The sequence below is a fragment of the Oncorhynchus keta genome, chromosome 32 (genome assembly GCF_023373465.1).
Source record: "Oncorhynchus keta strain PuntledgeMale-10-30-2019 chromosome 32, Oket_V2, whole genome shotgun sequence".
In the NCBI taxonomy this organism is placed as follows: domain Eukaryota; kingdom Metazoa; phylum Chordata; class Actinopteri; order Salmoniformes; family Salmonidae; genus Oncorhynchus; species Oncorhynchus keta.
Window position 1 is genome coordinate 28,058,475 of NC_068452.1, and position 20,874 is coordinate 28,079,348.

General features: G+C 43.2%; 2 protein-coding genes across 46 annotated transcripts in view; one reads left to right on the forward strand and one right to left on the reverse strand.

The window, feature by feature from the left end:
- The window catches only part of LOC118365535 (phospholipid phosphatase-related protein type 5-like), a 77,250-nt gene extending 62,727 nt beyond the window's left edge, over nt 1-14,523 (reverse strand). For all 43 annotated transcript variants that reach the window (XM_052491227.1, XM_052491222.1, XM_052491228.1 and 40 more), the window contains exon 1: nt 14,340-14,523. In XM_052491227.1, coding sequence (XP_052347187.1) covers nt 14,340-14,523 — 184 coding nt within the window. The remainder of the gene's footprint in view (nt 1-14,339) is intronic.
- The window catches only part of LOC118384624 (palmdelphin-like), a 29,360-nt gene continuing 22,959 nt past the window's right edge, over nt 14,474-20,874 (forward strand). The window contains exon 1 of one of the 3 annotated variants that reach the window (XM_052491234.1): nt 14,474-14,648. The gene's annotated coding sequence lies outside the window, so the exon portion shown is untranslated. The remainder of the gene's footprint in view (nt 14,649-20,874) is intronic. The other 2 variants (XM_052491232.1, XM_052491233.1) reach the window with 2 other exon arrangements.

Sequence of the window (20,874 nt, forward strand, 5' to 3'; positions counted from 1 at the left end):
TTACCACTGGGAGGCTGATCGGCATTAGCCACATTAGCTAACACACAGTGCTCTCTGTATAGTATCTGACCTGTACACATACATTTTAGAAATATGTATCTACAGCATAAATCAACACAGCCACTGGGGTTAACCCCTCTAGGCAAGCATAAAGCAACGCAAGACTGTTTATTTGTAGTTGTGCACGGCCTGTATACTAAAAATTATGATAATTGTGTTAACATTTTTCTTTTTATTATTGTTTTTAAACTCTGCATCGTTAGGAAGGGCTTGTAAGCATGTGATAAATATAATCAAATTAGATTTAATCATAGCCATAGTGGGTCAGTCAATGGTTAAATATAAATGGGGACTATTATGTGGAAGCTAGGGCTGTACTAAAAGAGTAGTTGCCCAGCTCTATAGCCCCTGCCCTATCCCAAGCACCAGACCCAGCTCCCCCCTCACTACCACTCAGGCGCTGAGCATGCATTGCTGTTCTGGCTCGGTGGGATTGTCAGAGTGGGGATGAGATATGGCTACGGCATTGTGGAAATGAGGAATCTGCCCATTATTAGGCCGTTATGGTTTACAGCACATTGGATGTCTGTCCCATGGGTCTCCTCTCCTCCCCTGCCCTCCCCTATCCTACCCTGCCCCCCGGTGAGAACATAACTGAGCTGCCTTACTGACTGATCAATACAGACAGAGGAGGAATGGGGAGAAGAGGAGGGAGGGATAGAGGGCGGTAGAGAGAGGGAGGTGGAGGGGGCCGGGTATTCTCACTGTGGGATGTGGATGTGTGGTTACCGTGGTAACTCTACGCTGCACACCGAGACACAAAAAGACAAACCCAACATGGGTGGACTTTATGGGATGTACACATACATTTACACGTGCATGCACTTTGCACGAACATGCACCAAATTAATCGAATATTCATATATGCTGTACATGCATGTGAATACGTAAGCACATCCAGTCTGGTTTTACTGCCTATAACACCTGCATACTGACCCGTTTGAATTATTTAGCTGATTGATTTTGTGAGAGTCTTACATTTGATGGGCATCCATGCAATATAAAGAATGTGATGATCCTGTAGTATTAGGCAGTCAGTCTGATGGGCAGTCAGAGAACTGAACAAATAGCAGTACAAATCCAGAGGTTTGGATTTAATTGCAAAAATGACTGCTTATTTCCTTTAACAATGTACTTCCATAACACACTTCCTACATGGACACCCTCCACCCAGGAAGATCAGTCTGCAGAAAGACTGGAAAATAGGACACATGTGCATGCCTACGCATACACACACATATGTGCACACACACACAATGCCAAGCCAAGGCTCCAGCTGTGGTGCATAGGGGCAACTCATTAATCAGACACAGAACAATAGGCTACAGATGTCGGATCTTAATTGGATCAGTCTTTTGTTGCTGAGAATCTTCCTGACCGTAGGAAATGCAGATAAGCTTTATGATTTATATAAATTCACTGAAAATGCACAATAACACACGGTTATATTAACAGTAATGCACTTTTCATGTAGCCTACTTTTGGCCAGCTAATAGCCTAACCACCAATCAAGCAACATTATGGACCAAACGTTCAAATCCTGTTGCTGCATGATTATTTTTGCTGTGTCAATATAGGTCAAATGAAAATCCTATATCTGTACATTCCTCTGCTTGGTCTGCTGTCTAAACAGCCTCATACTGTTGGCCTTGGTCTGCTGTCTAAACAGCCTCATACTGTTGGCCTTGGTCTGCTGTCTAAACAGCCTCATACTGTTGGCCTTGGTCTGCTGTCGAAACAGCCTCATACTGTTGGCCTTGGTCTGCTGACTAAACAGCCTCATACTGTTGGCCTTCGTCTGCTGTCTAAACAGCCTCATACTGTTGGCCTTCGTCTGCTGTCTAAACAGCCTCATACTGTTGGCCTTCGTCTGCTGTCTAAACAGCCTCATACTGTTGGCCTTCGTCTGCTGTCTAAACAGCCTCATACTGTTGGCCTTCGTCTGCTGTCTAAACAGCCTCATACTGTTGGCCTTCGTCTGCTGTCTAAACAGCCTCATACTGTTGGCCTTCGTCTGCTGTCTAAACAGCCTCATACTGTTGGCCTTGGTCTGCCTTGTTCGGGTCACTGATAAACAAAACAATGATCAGTTAGCGTTAACCCTAACCCTAACCAAATGATCAGTTAGCGTTAACCCTAACCCTAATCAAATGATCAGTTAGAGTTAACCCTAACCCTAACCCAATGATCAGTTAGAGTTAACCCTAACCCTAACCCAATGATCAGTTAGAGTTAACCCTAACCCTAACCAAATGATCAGTTAGCGTTAACCCTAACCCTAATCAAATGATCAGTTAGAGTTAACCCTAACCCTAACCCAATGATCAGTTAGAGTTAACCATAACCCTAACCCAATGATCAGTTAGAGTTAACCCTAACCCTAAACAAATGATCAGTTAGAGTTAACCCTAACCCTAACCAAATGATCAGTTAGAGTTAACCCTAACCCAATGATCAGTTAGAGTTAACTCTAACCCTAACCAAATGATCAGTTAGAGTTAACCCTAACCCTAACCAAATGATCATTTAGAGTTAACCCTAACCCTAACCAAATGATCAGTTAGCGTTAACCCTAAAGCTAACCCAATGATCAGTTAGCGTTAACCCTAACCCTAACCAAATGATCCGTTAGAGTTAACCCTAACCCTAACCCAATGATCAGTTAGAGTTAACCCTAACCCTAACCAAATGATCAGTTAGAGTTAACCCTAACCCAATGATCAGTTAGAGTTAACCCTAACCCTAACCAAATGATCAGTTAGAGTTAACCCTAACCCTAACCCAATGATCAGTTAGAGTTAACCCTAACCCCAACCCAATGATCAGTTAGAGTTAACCCTAACCCTAACCCAATGATCAGTTTGAGTTAACCCTAACCCTAACCAAATGATCAGTTAGAGTTAACCCTAACCCCAACCCAATGAGCAGTTATAGTTAACTCTAACCCTAACCAAATGATCAGTTAGAGTTAACCCTAACCCAATGATCAGTTAGAGTTAACCCTAACCCAATGATCAGTTAGAGTTAACCCTAACCCTAACCAAATGATCCGTTAGAGTTAACCCTAACCCTAACCAAATGATCAGTTCGAGTTAACCCTAACCCTAACCAAATGATCAGTTAGTTAACCCTAACCAAATTATCCATTAAACTTAACCCTACCCTAACCCAATGATCAGTTAGAGTTAACCCTAACCAAATGATCAGTTAGAGTTAACCCTAACCCAATGATCAGTTAGAGTTAACCCTAACCCTAACCAAATGATCGGTTAGGGTTAACCCTAACCCTAACCGAATGATCAGTGAGAGTTAACCCTAACCCTAACCAAATGATCAGTTAGAGTTAACCCTAACCCAATGATCAGTTAGAGTTAACCATAACCCAATGATCAGTTAGAGTTAACCCTAACCCTAACCCAATGATCAGTTAGAGTTAACCCTAACCCTAACCAAATGATCAGTTAGAGTTAACCCTAACCCTAACCAAATGATCAGTTGATCAGTTAGGGTTAACCCTAACCCTAACCCAATGATCAGTTAGCGTTAACCCTAACCCTAACCAAATGATCCGTTAGAGTTAACCCTAACCCTAACCCAATGATCAGTTAGAGTTAACCCTAACCCTAACCAAATGATCAGTTAGAGTTAACCCTAACCCAATGATCAGTTAGAGTTAACCCTAACCCTAACCAAATGATCAGTTAGAGTTAAACCTAACCCTAACCCAATGATCAGTTAGAGTTAACCCTAACCCCAACCCAATGATCAGTTAGAGTTAACCCTAACCCTAACCCAATGATCAGTTTGAGTTAACCCTAACCCTAACCAAATGATCAGTTTGAGTTAACCCTAACCAAATGATCAGTTAGAGTTAACCCTAACCCCAACCCAATGAGCAGTTATAGTTAACTCTAACCCTAACCAAATGATCAGTTAGAGTTAACCCTAACCCAATGATCAGTTAGAGTTAACCCTAACCCTAACCCAATGATCAGTTAGAGTTAACCCTAACCCAATGATCAGTTAGAGTTAACCCTAACCCTAACCCAATGATCAGTTAGAGTTAACTCTAACCCTAACCAAATTATCAGTTAGAGTTAACCCTAACCCTAACCAAATGATCAGTTGGAGTTAACCATAACCCTAACCAAATGATCAGTTAGAGTTAACCCTAACCCTAACCAAATGATCGGTTAGAGTTAACTCTAACCATAACCCAATGATCATGATCATTTAGAATTAACCCTAACCCTAACCAAATGATCAGTTAGAGTTAACCCTGACCCTAACCCAATGATCAAATAGAGTTAACTATAACACTAACCAAATGATCAGTTAGCGTTAACCCTAAAGCTAACCCAATGGTCAGTTAGCGTTAACCCTAACCCTAACCAAATGATCAGTTAGAGTTAACTCTAACCCTAACCAAATGATCAGTTAGAGTTAACCCTAACCCTCACCCAATGATCAGTTAGAGTTAACCCTAACACAATGATCAGTTAGAGTTAACCCTAACCCTAACCCAATGATCAGTTAGAGTTAACCCTAACCCTAACCAAATGATCAGTTAGCGTTAACCCTAACCCAATGATCAGTTAGAGTTAACTCTAACCCTAACCAAATTGTCAGTTAGCGTTAACCCTAAAGCTAACCCAATGATCAGTTAGTGTTAACCCTAACCAAATGATCCGTTAGAGTTAACCCTAACCCTAACCCAATGATCAGTTAGAGTTAACCCTAACCCAATGATCAGTTAGAGTTAACCCTAACCCTAACCCAATGATCAGTTAGAGTTAACTCTAACCCTAACCAAATTATCAGTTAGAGTTAACCCTAACCCTAACCAAATGATCGGTTAGAGTTAACCCTAACCCTAACCCTAACCCAATGATCAGTTAGAGTTAACTCTAACCCTAACCAAATGATCAGTTAGAGTTAACCCTAACCCAATGATCAGTTAGAGTTAACTATAACACTAACCAAATGATCAGTTAGTGTTAACCCTAAAGCTAACCCAATGATCAGTTAGCGTTAACCCTAACCCTAACCAAATGATCCGTTAGAGTTAACCCTAACCCAATGATCAGTTAGAGTTAACCCTAACCCTAACCAAATGATCAGTTAGAGTTAACCCTAACCCTAACCAAATGATCAGTTAGAGTTAACCCTAACCAAATGATCAGTTAGAGTTAACCCTAACCCAATGATCAGTTAGAGTTAACCCTAACCCAATGATCAGTTAGAGTTAATCCTAACCCAATGATCAGTTAGAGTTAACTCTAACCCTAACCAAATGATCAGTTAGAGTTAACCCTAACCCTAACCAAATGATCAGTTAGAGTTAACCCTAACCAAATGATCAGTTAGAGTTAACCCTAACCCTAACCCAATGATCAGTTAGAGTTAACCCTAACCCCAACCCAATGATCAGTTAGAGTTAACCCTAACCCTAACCCAATGATCAGTTTGAGTTAACCCTAACCCTAACCAAATGATCAGTTAGAGTTAACCCTAACCCCAACCCAATGAGCAGTTATAGTTAACTCTAACCCTAACCAAATGATCAGTTAGAGTTAACCCTAACCCAATGATCAGTTAGAGTTAACCCTAACCCAATGATCAGTTAGAGTTAACCCTAACCCTAACCAAATGATCCGTTAGAGTTAACCCTAACCCTAACCAAATGATCAGTTCGAGTTAACCCTAACCCTAACCAAATGATCAGTTAGTTAACCCTAACCAAATTATCCATTAAACTTAACCCTACCTAACCCAATGATCAGTTAGAGTTAACCCTAACCAAATGATCAGTTAGAGTTAACCCTAACCCAATGATCAGTTAGAGTTAACCCTAACCCTAACCAAATGATCGGTTAGGGTTAACCCTAACCCTAACCGAATGATCAGTGAGAGTTAACCCTAACCCTAACCAAATGATCAGTTAGAGTTAACCCTAACCCAATGATCAGTTAGAGTTAACCATAACCCAATGATCAGTTAGAGTTAACCCTAACCCTAACCCAATGATCAGTTAGAGTTAACCCTAACCCTAACCCAATGATCAGTTAGAGTTAACCCTAACCCTAACCAAATGATCAGTTAGAGTTAACCCTAACCCTAACCAAATGATCAGTTAGGGTTAACCCTAACCCTAACCCAATGATCAGTTAGCGTTAACCCTAACCCTAACCAAATGATCCGTTAGAGTTAACCCTAACCCTAACCCAATGATCAGTTAGAGTTAACCCTAACCCTAACCAAATGATCAGTTAGAGTTAACCCTAACCCAATGATCAGTTAGAGTTAACCCTAACCCTAACCAAATGATCAGTTAGAGTTAAACCTAACCCTAACCCAATGATCAGTTAGAGTTAACCCTAACCCCAACCCAATGATCAGTTAGAGTTAACCCTAACCCTAACCCAATGATCAGTTTGAGTTAACCCTAACCCTAACCAAATGATCAGTTTGAGTTAACCCTAACCAAATGATCAGTTAGAGTTAACCCTAACCCCAACCCAATGAGCAGTTATAGTTAACTCTAACCCTAACCAAATGATCAGTTAGAGTTAACCCTAACCCAATGATCAGTTAGAGTTAACCCTAACCCTAACCCAATGATCAGTTAGAGTTAACCCTAACCCAATGATCAGTTAGAGTTAACCCTAACCCTAACCCAATGATCAGTTAGAGTTAACTCTAACCCTAACCAAATTATCAGTTAGAGTTAACCCTAACCCTAACCAAATGATCAGTTGGAGTTAACCATAACCCTAACCAAATGATCAGTTAGAGTTAACCCTAACCCTAACCAAATGATCGGTTAGAGTTAACTCTAACCATAACCCAATGATCATGATCATTTAGAATTAACCCTAACCCTAACCAAATGATCAGTTAGAGTTAACCCTGACCCTAACCCAATGATCAAATAGAGTTAACTATAACACTAACCAAATGATCAGTTAGCGTTAACCCTAAAGCTAACCCAATGGTCAGTTAGCGTTAACCCTAACCCTAACCAAATGATCAGTTAGAGTTAACTCTAACCCTAACCAAATGATCAGTTAGAGTTAACCCTAACCCTCACCCAATGATCAGTTAGAGTTAACCCTAACACAATGATCAGTTAGAGTTAACCCTAACCCTAACCCAATGATCAGTTAGAGTTAACCCTAACCCTAACCAAATGATCAGTTAGCGTTAACCCTAACCCAATGATCAGTTAGAGTTAACTCTAACCCTAACCAAATTGTCAGTTAGCGTTAACCTAAAGCTAACCCAATGATCAGTTAGTGTTAACCCTAACCAAATGATCCGTTAGAGTTAACCCTAACCCTAACCCAATGATCAGTTAGAGTTAACCTAACCCAATGATCAGTTAGAGTTAACCCTAACCCTAACCCAATGATCAGTTAGAGTTAACTCTAACCCTAACCAAATTATCAGTTAGAGTTAACCCTAACCCTAACCAAATGATCGGTTAGAGTTAACCCTAACCCTAACCCTAACCCAATGATCAGTTAGAGTTAACTCTAACCCTAACCAAATGATCAGTTAGAGTTAACCCTAACCCAATGATCAGTTAGAGTTAACTATAACACTAACCAAATGATCAGTTAGTGTTAACCCTAAAGCTAACCCAATGATCAGTTAGCGTTAACCCTAACCCTAACCAAATGATCCGTTAGAGTTAACCCTAACCCAATGATCAGTTAGAGTTAACCCTAACCCTAACCAAATGATCAGTTAGAGTTAACCCTAACCCTAACCAAATGATCAGTTAGAGTTAACCCTAACCAAATGATCAGTTAGAGTTAACCCTAACCCAATGATCAGTTAGAGTTAACCCTAACCCAATGATCAGTTAGAGTTAATCCTAACCCAATGATCAGTTAGAGTTAACTCTAACCCTAACCAAATGATCAGTTAGAGTTAACCCTAACCCTAACCAAATGATCAGTTAGAGTTAACCCTAACCAAATGATCAGTTAGAGTTAACCCTAACCCAATGATCAGTTAGAGTTAACCCTAACCCAATGATCAGTTAGAGTTAATCCTAACCCAATGATCAGTTAGAGTTAACTCTAACCCTAACCAAATGATCAGTTAGAGTTAACCCTAACCCTAACCCAATGATCAGTTAGAGTTAACCCTAACCCAATGATCAGTTAGAGTTAACCCTTTAATCCAAGATGGCGTAGCAGTAAGTCATCCTGTGGTATCGTCTCTCTGTAAATATCTGTAAATATAGTCTCTTTTTCATTTTAGATATTTTTCTTTGGATATCTTTAAAAACATTTTGCTAAACCTAAGCTTCCAAATACTCTCCTGCAATCCGCCTCACCCAATGTAGCTACTTTTCCTAAAGTATTTATATTTACTTCAGAACCGGAACCCCTCAACTGAAGCTAGCCAGCAAACCACCAGCTATGCTAGCGGTCTTCAGCTAACCGGTCATCAGCTAACCTTTGGCTCGGAAAGCTCTCGCCAGTTCGAACAACGCGACGCTAACCAGAGCATAACGGACCTATTTATCTTTTTATCCCCGGATTCCCTCCGCAAACGGAACATTTTTTTCAGCTGGATCTTCACAACTAGCTATCGAGCTAAACCGTAACCCTGGTTGATTACTCCTGGCTAGCGTTTCCACCCACGTAGCTTGAAGCTAGCCCGGCCAGAGCTCCTGTGTTCCTAGCATACTCCTGGGCTTCTATACCCGGATCCACGACCGGTCTATCGATGTCACTGCATGAAGAGGAATAAACAGACTCACCCCATCGCGACGTCCTCCAAAGGCTAACTCTCTAGCCCTCGCTATCTCCTTGCTTGCTAATTCGGCATGCTAACTGCTAGCTTGTTTAGCCCAGGTCCGCTAACTACTACCTTGTTTACCCTGGCCTGCTAATCTGTTAGCTTGTTAGCACAGGCCTGCTAACCGTCTGCATCGCAGTGGCCCATATGTACTTTCTATCTCTTCCCGATTTTTAAAATTTGTTTATACCTTCCGGAAACCCGCCTCACCCAATGTGATACGGAATCGCTATTATTTTTAATTTTTAGGACACACTCAAGAACCTCCAGAAGCTAACCAGCTAACTAGCTACAAGCTATTTAGTCATTGTTAGTTTTTTTTAACCTGGATAACACTCGCCAGTCCAGCCCCCCTGCCCCATCCACCGCTTCCCCTGGACTCTGATCACTTGGCTACATAGCTGATGCACGCTGGACTGTACATTAATCACGGTACTCCATTCTGCTTGTTTGTTTTATCTGTCGGCCCCGTTGCCTTGTCAATGCCATTTTACCTGCTGTTGTTATGCTAGCTGATTAGCTGTTGTCTCACCCACTGTTTTAGCTAGCTTTCCCAATTCAACACCTGTGATTACTGTAGGCCTCGCTGTATGTCTCTCTCAAATGTCAATATGCCTTGTATACTGTTGCTCAGGTTAGTTATCATTGTTTTAGTTCACAATGGAGCCCCTAGTCCCACTCCTCATACCCCTGATACCTCCTTTGTCCCACCTCCCACATATGCGGTGACCTCACCCATTACAACCAGCATGTCCAGAGATAAAACCTCTCTCATCATCACCCAGTGCCTGGGCTTACCTCCGCCGTACCCGCACCCCACCATACATAACCCTGTCTGCGCATTATGCCCTGAATATATTCTACCATGCCCAGAAACCTGCTTCTCTTATTCTCTGTCCCCAACGCTCTAGGCGACCAGTTTTGATAGCCTTTAGCCGCACCCTCATACTACTCCTTCTCTGTTCCGCAGGTGATGTGGAGGTAAACCCAGGCCCTGCATGTCCCCAGGCACCCTCATTTGTTGACTTCTGTGATCGAAAAAGCCTTGGTTTCATGCATGTCAACATCAGAAGCCTCCTCCCTAAGTTTGTTTTACTCACTGCTTTAGCACACTCTGCTAACCCTGATGTCCTTGCCGTGTCTGAATCCTGGCTCAGGAAGGCCACCAAAAATTCAGAGATTTCCATACCCAACTATAACATCTTCCGTCAAGATAGAACTGCCAAAGGGGGAGGAGTTGCAGTCTACTGCAGAGATAGCCTGCAAAGTAATGTCATACTTTCCAGGTCCATACCCAAACAGTTCGAACTACTAATTCTGAAAATTACTCTCTCCAGAAATAAGTCTCTCACTGTTGCCGCCTGCTACCGACCCCCCCTCAGCTCCCAGCTGTGCCCTGGACACCATTTGTGAATTGATTGCCCCCCATCTAGCTTCAGAGTTTGTTCTGTTAGGTGACCTAAACTGGGATATGCTTAACACCCCGGCAGTCCTACAATCTAAGCTCGATGCCCTCAATCTCACACAAATCATCAAGGAACCCACCAGGTACAACCCTAACTCTGTAAGCAAGGGCACCCTCATAGACGTCATCCTGACTAACGGGCCCTCCAAATACACCTCCGCTGTCTTCAACCAGGATCTCAGCGACCACTGCCTCATTGCCTGTATCCGCTACGGTGCCGCAGTCAAACGACCACCCCTCATCACTGTCAAACGCTCCCTAAAACACTTTGAGCAGGCCTTTCTAATCGACCTGGCCCGGGTATCCTGGAAGGACATTGACCTCATCCCGTCAGTTGAGGATGCCTGGTCATTCTTTAAGAGTAACCTCCTCACCATTTTAGATAAGCATGCTCCGTTCAAAAAATGCAGAACTAAGAACAGATACAGCCCTTGGTTCACTCCAGACCTGACTGCCCTCGACCAGCACAAAAACATCCTGTGGCGGACTGCAATAGCATCAAACAGTCCCCGCGATATGCAACTGTTCAGGAAAGTCAGGAACCAATACACGCAGTCAGTCAGGAAAGCTAAGGCCAGCTTCTTCAGGCAGAAGTTTGCATCCTGTAGCTCCAACTCCAAAAAGTTCTGGGACACTTTGAAGTCCATGGAGAACAAGAGCACCTCCTCCCAGCTGCCCACTGCACTGAGGCTAGGGAACACAGTCACCACCGACAAATCCATGATTATCGAAAACTTCAACAAGCATTTCTCAACGGCTGGCCATGCCTTCCGCCAGGCTACTCCTACCTCGGCCAACAGCACCGGCCCCCCCGCAGCTCCTCGCCCAAGCCTCTCCAGGTTCTCCTTTACCCAAATCCAGATAACAGATGTTCTGAAAGAGCTGCAAAACCTGGACCCGTACAAATCAGCTGGGCTGAACAATCTGGACCCTCTATTTCTGAAACTATCCGCCGCCATTGTCGCAACCCCTATTACCAGCCTGTTCAACCTCTCTTTCATATCGTCTGAGATCCCCAAGGATTGGAAAGCTGCTGCAGTCATCCCTCTCTTCAAAGGGGGAGACACCCTGGACCCAAACTGTTACAGACCTATATCCATTCTGCCCTGCCTAGCTAAGGTCTTCGAAAGCCAAGTCAACAAACAGGCCACTGACCATCTCGAATCCCACCGTACCTTCTCTGCTATGCAATCTGGTTTCCGAGCCGCTCACGGGTGCACCTCAGCCACACTCAAGGTCCTAAACGACATCATAACCGCCATCGATAAAAGACAGTACTGTGCAGCTGTCTTCATCGACCTTGCCAAGGCTTTCGACTCTGTCAACCACCAGATTCTTATCGGCAGACTCAGTAGCCTCGGTTTTTCGGATGACTGCCTTGCCTGGTTCACCAATTACTTTGCAGACAGAGTTCAGTGTGTCAAATCGGAGGGCATGCTGTCCGGTCCTCTGGCAGTCTCTATGGGGGTGCCACAGGGTTCAATTCTCGGGCCGACTCTTTTCTCTGTATATATCAATGATGTTGGTCTTGCTGCGGGCGATTCCCTGATCCACCTCTACGCAGACGACACCATTCTATATACTTCCGGCCCGTCATTGGACACTGTGCTATCTAACCTCCAAACGAGCTTCAATGCCATACAACACTCCTTCCGTGGCCTCCAACTGCTCTTAAACGCTAGTAAAACCAAATGCATGCTTTTCAACCGATCGCTGCCTGCACCCGCATACCCAACTAGCATCACCACACTGGATGGTTCCGACCTTGAATATGTGGACACCTATAAGTACCTAGGTGTCTGGCTAGACTGCAAACTCTACTTCCAGACCCATATCAAACATCTCCAATCGAAAATCAAATCAAGAGTCGGCTTTCTATTCCGCAACAAAGCCTCCTTCACTCACGCTGCCAAGCTTACCCTAGTAAAACTGACTATCCTACCGATCCTCGAATTCGGCGATGTCATCTACAAAATCGCTTCCAACACTCTACTCAGCAAACTGGATGCAGTTTATCACAGTGCCATCCGTTTTGTCACTAAAGCACCTTATACTACCCACCACTGCGACTTGTATGCTCTAGTCGGCTGGCCCTCGCTACATATTCGTCGCCAGACCCACTGGCTCCAGGTCATCTACAAGGCCATGCTAGGTAAAGCTCCGCCTTATCTCAGTTCACTAGTCACGATGGCTACACCCATCCGTAGCACGCGCTCCAGCAGGTGTATCTCACTGATCATCCCTAAAGCCAACACCTCATTCGGCCGCCTTTCGTTCCAGTACTCTGCTGCCTGTGACTGGAACGAATTGCAAAAATCGCTGAAGTTGGAGACTTTTATCTCCCTCACCAACTTCAAACATCAGCTATCTGAGCAGCTAACTAATCGCTGCAGTTGTACGTAACCTATTGGTTAATAGCCCACCCATTTTCCCCTACCTCATCCCCACAGTTTTTATTTATTTACTTTTCTGCTCTTTTGCACACCAATATCTCTACCTGTACATGATAATTTATCACTCCAGTGTTAATCTGCAATATTGTAATTATTTGCCTACCTCCTCATGCCTTTTGCACACATTGTATATAGACTCCCCTTTTTTTCTACTGTGTTATTGACTTGTTAATTGTTTACTCCATGTGTAACTCTGTGTTGTCTGTTCACACTGCTATGCTTGATCTTGGCCAGGTCGCAGTTGCAAATGAGAACTTGTTCTCAACTAGCCTACCTGGTTAAATAAAGGTGAAATATATATTTTTTTTTAAATCAGTTAGAGTTAACCCTAACCCAATGATCAGTTAGAGTTAACCCTAACCCTAACCAAATGAGCAGTTAGGTAACACAGATGTGAGAGCAGAGGGTGCTCAAAGCGACACAAGGTGTGACACAATGTTCAGTCAGCCACACAAATGCCTGACTGACCTTTCTAACCGTATGTAAATGTCTGCTAGAGTGTTCTCCATGCTTGCGCTCCCACAGTGCTGGAGCTGTACTGTAGTCTATGCTCTGTGTTGGGCTGCTTCGGGTTGGTGTCATAAATATGGACTGAATGGATACAGTTTGTGGGCTGGCCATGCAAGCGACAGGGACTAGGTGAGATGCTTTGATGCTGATTAGAAAATGAAATAATGTGTTTTGTTTTACACGCTTCCGTTATTTTTACAAGTTCTGAAGGAGCATCTTGTTCGTGTAAGAGAGACTGCAGAAAAGCCTTCAGACATGGGAGAAATGATGCATGGTATTGTGAACACACCAGATGGGGTCCCGATGCAGAGTACACTGAGGTTTAGGGTGTTAATGAGATGGAAATGTAGGTAGCAATGTAGGTAGCACAGGGCTCATTGTAATGGATGACGCTGCAAGGTTACGCAGGTTGGAGCAGGCTGGCATCCCACATGACAGGTAGAAAACCTGCATGCAAAAAATATCCCATTTGTCAAATTTGGCTGGGGACACAAGCTCATTATAATGACAAGAAGTGCACCTCCTACAGAGCTGATTATTAATTACTGTCTCATGTGTACACTATCAAAGGAGCACTCCCATAATGACTCCACTCTGCCTTGGTGATAGACCATGCAGTCAGCCAAGCAGACACTATTAGTGGATTAAATGGTTTCCTTCTCCTGAAATATCAAGTAATAATCAATGGGTTTTCAATGGTGTAAATATAAAAAAATGTATAGGTATGCTTATACATATTGAGGCCTTTTCCAGACATGTGACAATGACGTTTACAATCGAGTGCATACCATGTTTGGGTCCCTAACATGTCTACTGTGTGGTATATGGCCCATACTGTATCTGGTATCTGGCCATAGGCTTCACCTAGTTATCTTAACTTAACCGACCCATAAGAAAACCGAGATAACCAAGGAGCGAGCAGCCGACCTCAAGTTAACGTTTCACTTTCTTTCTTTTTTCGCTACCTATCCTGGCAGCAAGACATATTCTAAAACTGTTTTTAGAAAGTAAAACGCCAAGACTATTGCGGTAGTTACCGGTCTCGATCATTCTTCTGGAGCATGCTATTCTTCTTCCCTGGTACCTTCCCCGAACGAGAGGCGCGCCGAAGTGTTGATTATGGACTGGTCTACTCCAGCCTCCTATTACGTCTCGCTGAACTTTGTGGTCACTCCCACAAACGAATTCGTGTTTTTTTACTAACTTCCCAGCAGTTTTCATACCCAACGTTACACATCGCAGAAGTGGAAAATACAGTCAAATCTGATTGAAGAGTTCATAACTTTTTGAACCATATCTTTCTGTGCGCTTGTTCTACATTCCAACTGCGAGTGAAAGTGCTCAAGGTAAGGCTATTTACCTATTTGTTCAAATGCTTTACACGTCATTTCAGTTGTATGTAAACTATTGTAGTTCATCATCTCTTTTAAAAGTCCACTCTGCGGGTCAACTTTGTATTATCATATCCAATGAAGTTGTACCATGTGGATCCCACATGTTTTGTTTTGCAACATTGCTTATTATAATGTTAGAACTGGGCTGGTTCAATATAATTACACATTTTTATGAATATCATGTGAAATTAATCTGTTCAGCTTTCATTGTATTCCTGTTCAAAGTGGAAAAAACCATGTACCTGGCATCATTTCACAATAGACTGCCTGATGTTAAATAATAAATGGTCCTCTTTGGGCATTCCTGAACTGAAGAACTTTGTCACCTCACTCTATTGACAAAGTTTAAGACACAAATCACTGATTTTGGTATAGGAGAGATGACTGTGACTTGGTGCATTTCAAATAGCTGCTTTTGTGGACCACTCAATACTGATAAACAACCTGCCAGTCACAGACGACTGACACATCTCTAACAGTGAGCGCTTCATTAACTAACCTACTCCATGGCAACATCCCCTAAAATGGCTTCAATGCTTAAGGAGACAAATTGCTTAGAGATTCTCAGCCAGGACACAATAATCAAATTTAGTCTAATTGGAATGAAGTGCTACTATATTCCATACACACCGCACCCTCCCAACACCACCACTCCAGCTCTGGCCTCTATGCTGCAGTACAGAGACAGTCCCTCATTCCTCTTGTGACGTCTTCTGCAACAGAGCTTAAACACATATCAGCATCAGGCTGAGGAGCTTCATAGGAGATAACTAGTCTAGAATTGACACAGGCTCCACCTACCAAATATAGAGCTTGTTGTCAGGCAAAGTATCACCCATTACCATAATGATAGTCATGTGAATAAGGATATTCATGTGAATATGAATATCAAAGCAATGTCTTGTAAATAATGAGTAAATGGGTAACGGTCATCAAGAACATTAGCAGTGATTAGGGCTCGGAGTCTGAAGCCATCGCTCTGCACTCTGTAAGGGAGGGAAATATGCAGCAAATAGTGTGTCTGCCAGTGTTATGAGCATCCAGATTGGGCCTGAGGCGGGTGAGACTCACTTAAAGACACCCACATGCTCCAGCAAAGTGCTTCATTAGGTAGAACACAGAGGGAGGAACACCGGGGGAGGGGGGAGGAGGGAGATGAAGGGATGGTTCTCGTGGCTCCATCTGGTCAGAATCTTGAACTACATTACGCTCCTGTGGAGTCAAGCCTTTACAGCCGGTTCGCAGCCTGACTTCTTGTCGATGTGTAAAATCTCAAGCACTAAGGTCAAAACAGCCAACTAAAATTCCCGTTGAAGAGATTGCGAGAAACAATATGATAGTACCAAAAGGTTGTGCCCCCTTAAACATTCAGAGTATTGGTTGTTTGGTTGGAACTAATCTTTTGTGGACAGACTACATAAACATAACCGAATTATGTGAGATTTTAGTTCTGGGTTAACCGAGATTAGGTTGGAACTAGGGCTTTGCACCTGTCCAGAGCCAACAATTGTCAGTGGTGGGGTGCGCGGCGCTTGGAAAGGCAGGTGAATTTTGATCTCTTGAATATTTGCTGTTTCCCATCACGTCAGGTAAGAGACTTACTTCAGAAGCTCTTGGTACATGGCTAACTTATTGTCAATCATCTCAAAGAGAAGCAGCGCTGTTTCCTGAAAATATGGCTGAGTGGTTCAGGTTCTTCCGAGCCATTACAGTTAAATGTCAGAGCTTCAGTCACAGGGAGGAACATGGATTCCAGAGAGAGGAACATTAACCATGCAGTTTGATACTGAATATCTGCTGCTCCGTAACCTCAGACAGTTCTGGTCTTGATCAGATGTTCTGAGATATGGAGGAATTAGCTTACTGTGCAAAATACTTTTGTACTGTAGTTTTTATGATTGTTACTGTTTTATCGAATGGATGTGGAAATGTACAGTACTGTTCCTTAGATGAGGCCAAACTAAAATCCTGCCCGTGGATTTGGAAATCGAGTGTCAACTCAATTAACACATTTGAGCACTGCTCTCCGTGATATCTCCTTGGTGATATCAGCAGCACAGTCTCTCACACAATTAGATTGATGGAGAGCTTTGAGCTGTTTGCATTCAGCCATGCCTGCCCTTCTCCCCACAAAATCTCCATCCTGTCATCAGCTTAATGTAGCCCGTGGATACACAAGCTGACAGCTTGAGAAAACCCTGAGGATTCTGGGTTCCGGGAGGAGACAATGGTCTGTCACTCCAGAGTCGTGAATCAGACTTACACCTTGATGAAAAGACACCATTAGACACAAAATCTCAACGGATTTGCCTGACAAAGCTGGGCCTACAAATGTGATTACAGACAAAGGATTATGGCCGCTGCGGCTAACACCGCCTTGCTTTCCCTTCTCTATTATTTATGGGGTTGTTCTGTCCTGTTCCACAGCCCCCATTACTTTCACATGTGACCCACTTTTAAAGGGGATGGATGCCACTGCAGGGGAAATGACTGGTAGGGGACCATAAATCAACATTTATTGGAACATTTACCATCCAACTCTGACATGACGTGGGCTGTCCTATGTTGGGCGGTTATCTGTTGAAAGGAACTTCCACGAAGCAATACTTCAGATTTTGAATACGTCTTTATACTGTACACAAATGCATTCAGTAGCACGCCCAAGGGATATGAGGTCAGATGTGTAGGATTTGGATTGACATTTGGAGGCTCATCAGACAATGGCTGTTCATTCTGCCTCAATCTAATCTATTTTTAGTTTTTATTTAACCTTTATCTAACTAGGCAAGTCAAATAAGAACAAATTGTTATTTACAATGGCAGCCTAACAAAAGGCAAAAGGCCTCCTGCGGGGACGGAGGCTGGGATATACTTTTTTTTTTAGGACAACACACACATCATGACATGAGAAACAACACTACATAAAGAGAGGCCTAAGACAACAAAGGCATAGTAGCACAGCATGGTAGCAACACAACAACAACAAGGTAACAACATGGCAGCAGCACAACATGGTAGCAGCACAAACACGGTACAAACATTGTTAGGCACAGACAACAGCACAAAGGGCAAAAAGGTAGAGGCAACAATACATCACGCAAAGTATCCACAAGTGTCAGTAACAGTGTCCATGATTGAATCTTTGAATGTAGAGAGGGAGATAACATGGATCTAATTACCCTTCAATTAAGACTATAGTTGGGCCCCTTTCCCTCTCGTGATGCCTCATAAATAACTTACGGGTCCTATTCCAACAATGCGGTGTTAAAATATAAGCCCGGCAAGTGAGGCTAAGTGCTTGATGAATGCTCTTTCCCGTTATGGAGCCATGAACTCATTAGACTTGCACTGTACATTGACAAGGCCCATTTTATTTGTTAAAGTGCTTAAATTGTAACCTCTACCAAGAGACATGGAGCTATTTCAGGAAGCTGCATTGGAATGCTCTGGAAACATCTAAAAATGGTTTGAAATGCTTTTGCTCCATTGCCGTTTTTATGCTGAATTTGAATCAGTGAAAGTACTTGTCAAGTGAGGTGTAGAAGAAAAATATATGAATTGAATACCCTTTGCCAAAGAGTAAATTGAGTGTAAAGTACTTGTGACAGGCTGAATGCACTCTTTTCCAAAGCGTTTACACATTTGAATGGACAACCTGTCTTTCATAATCCAAGCTGAAGGAACCACGGTTGACATCACATGACAAAGCCATGCATACCTTAACGCTGAAGTTATCAACATGACCTCATCTCTAATCTGACTTGGAAAGACATCACCATACATATATTCCGCATATTCCACCCAAATGATGTAACCGTCCCTCCCTAACGTTAATACAGAGGAGAGAGAGGCTGCAGGGTCGATGGATAAAAACAATGTAGCTAGGGGACAACAACAGCTTATGTCTTCTGTTTGTTTCTCCAACTGGATCAGGGTGCTGTGGAGGAGCACCTGGTGTGATGAACTGGACGCCATGATTTATCAGATGTGCGTGAGCCTTAGCCTACACAGAATAAACAAGGATTAAGTGGAATATGATGTGCATAGATAGCATGAGATACGATTTACAGACTGTTGGGGAGGACCGAATGAGGACATACTAGTGGTGCATAATGTATGTGTATATGTGGATCCTCATATGTGTATACTTCTGCATTTGAGTTCTAGACTATGTGCATGACAGCAGGTCATGTCCTTATGTAGTTGTGTGCATGGTTGAGTGCATTTCTGCTATCATGTACAGGATGTCTGGGTTCGGGTCAGGTTCACATGTGTAAATGATTGCATGCATTTGTTTACATGTAGTGTTTAGGCTGGTCTATGTTCAGTTCATACACTATGTGCACAAAAGTATGTGGACACCCCTTCAAATTAGTGCATTCGGCTATTTCAGCCATGCCCGTTACTGACAGGTGTATAATATTGAGCACATAGCTATGCAATCTCCATAGACAAACATTGGCAGAACTGGAGAGCTCAGTGACTTTCATTGTGGCACCGTCATAGGATGCCACTTTTCCAACAATTCGTCAATTTTCTGCCCTGCTAGAGTTGCCCCGGTCAACTATAAGTGCTGTTATTGTGAAGTGGAAACATCTAGGAGCAGCAACGGCTCAGCCGCGAAGTGGTAGGCCACACAAGCTCACAGAATGGGACTGCTGAAACGTGTAGCATGGAAAAATAATATATCCTATGTTGCAACACTCACTAACGAGTTCCAAACTGCCAGGAGAATGCTACCTGCCCGAATGCTTAGTGTCAACTGTAAAGTTTGGTGGAGGATGAATAATGGTCTGGGGCTGTTTTTCATGGTTCGGGCTGTATGCTACAGCATACAATGACTTTCAAGACGATTTTGTGCTTCCAACTTTGTGGCAACAATTTGGGTAAGGCCCTTTCCTGTTTCAGCATGACAATGCCCCCATGCACAAAAGCAGGTCCATACAGAAATGGTTTGTCGAGATCGGTGTGGAAGAACTTGCCTGGCCTGCACAGAACCCTGACCTCAACTCCATTGAACACCTTTGAGGTTAATTGGAATGCAGACTGCCCGACCTCACTAATGCTCTTGTGGCTGAATGGAAGCAAGTCCCCGCAGCAATGTTCCAACATCTAGTGGAAATCAGGCCCCAGAATAGTGGAGGCTGTTATAGCAGCAAAGTGGGTACCAACTCCATATTAATGCCCATGATTTTGGAATGTTCAACGAGCAGCCTGTTTCTATGAAGGAGGTGGAAATCCTACAGAGGGAATGACAGCAAGACATCATGTGACTTTATTAGACTAGGAGATTGCATTGTGTACACTCTGCTCTCTGCAGCCTTCTTACTGTCTCTGTGTGTACAGTAAATGTGATCTCATTGCCTGGAATGTGTGAAGACGAGACGTGAGCAGGCTTTTCAATGACCTTCGTCTTGAAAGTGTCAGAGTTCAGCGCTGCTGTCAGCTGAACGAAACAACCAGTCAGAACATTGAACTATTAACTAGTGTTCACGTACATAGGTGATCTGAGTGTCTATGGGACTGAATATCAGCTTGTCTGGAAAAAGGCTCCTATTTAGGATGATAATTATTTATCAAAAAATGTTTTAGATTAAATATCCTTGGAAAGGGCCTCCCAAGTGGTGCAGTAGTCTAAGGCACTGCAGTGCTAGAGGCGTCGCTACAGCCTGCTAGCTTCCTAGAGCTACTTGGAACCCTACTAACTCCATGACTGGTCTATCGACGTCACCGCACGAAGAGGCAGACTTACCCCAAAGGCTAACTTGATAGCCCCGGTCTACTAACTGCTAGCTTGTTTAGCTCCGGCCTACTAACTGTTAGTGTGTTAGCATCGGCCTGCTGTCTGAATCGCCGTGTTCCCAGTCAGCCCAACCACTCACTGGACCCATGTGTTCACATGGCTACGCATGCCTCTCTCTAATATCAATATGCCTCGTCCATCACTGTCCTGGTTAGTGATTACTGTCTTATTTCACTGTAGAGCCTCTAGCCCTGCTCAATATGCCTTAACCAACCATGTTGTTCCACCTCCTACATATGCGATGACATCACCTGGTTTAAACGTCTCTAGAGACTATATCTCTCTCATCATTACTCAATGCCTAGGTTTACCTCCAATGTACTCACATCATACCTTACCTTTGTCTGTACACTATGTCTTGAATCTATGCTATCG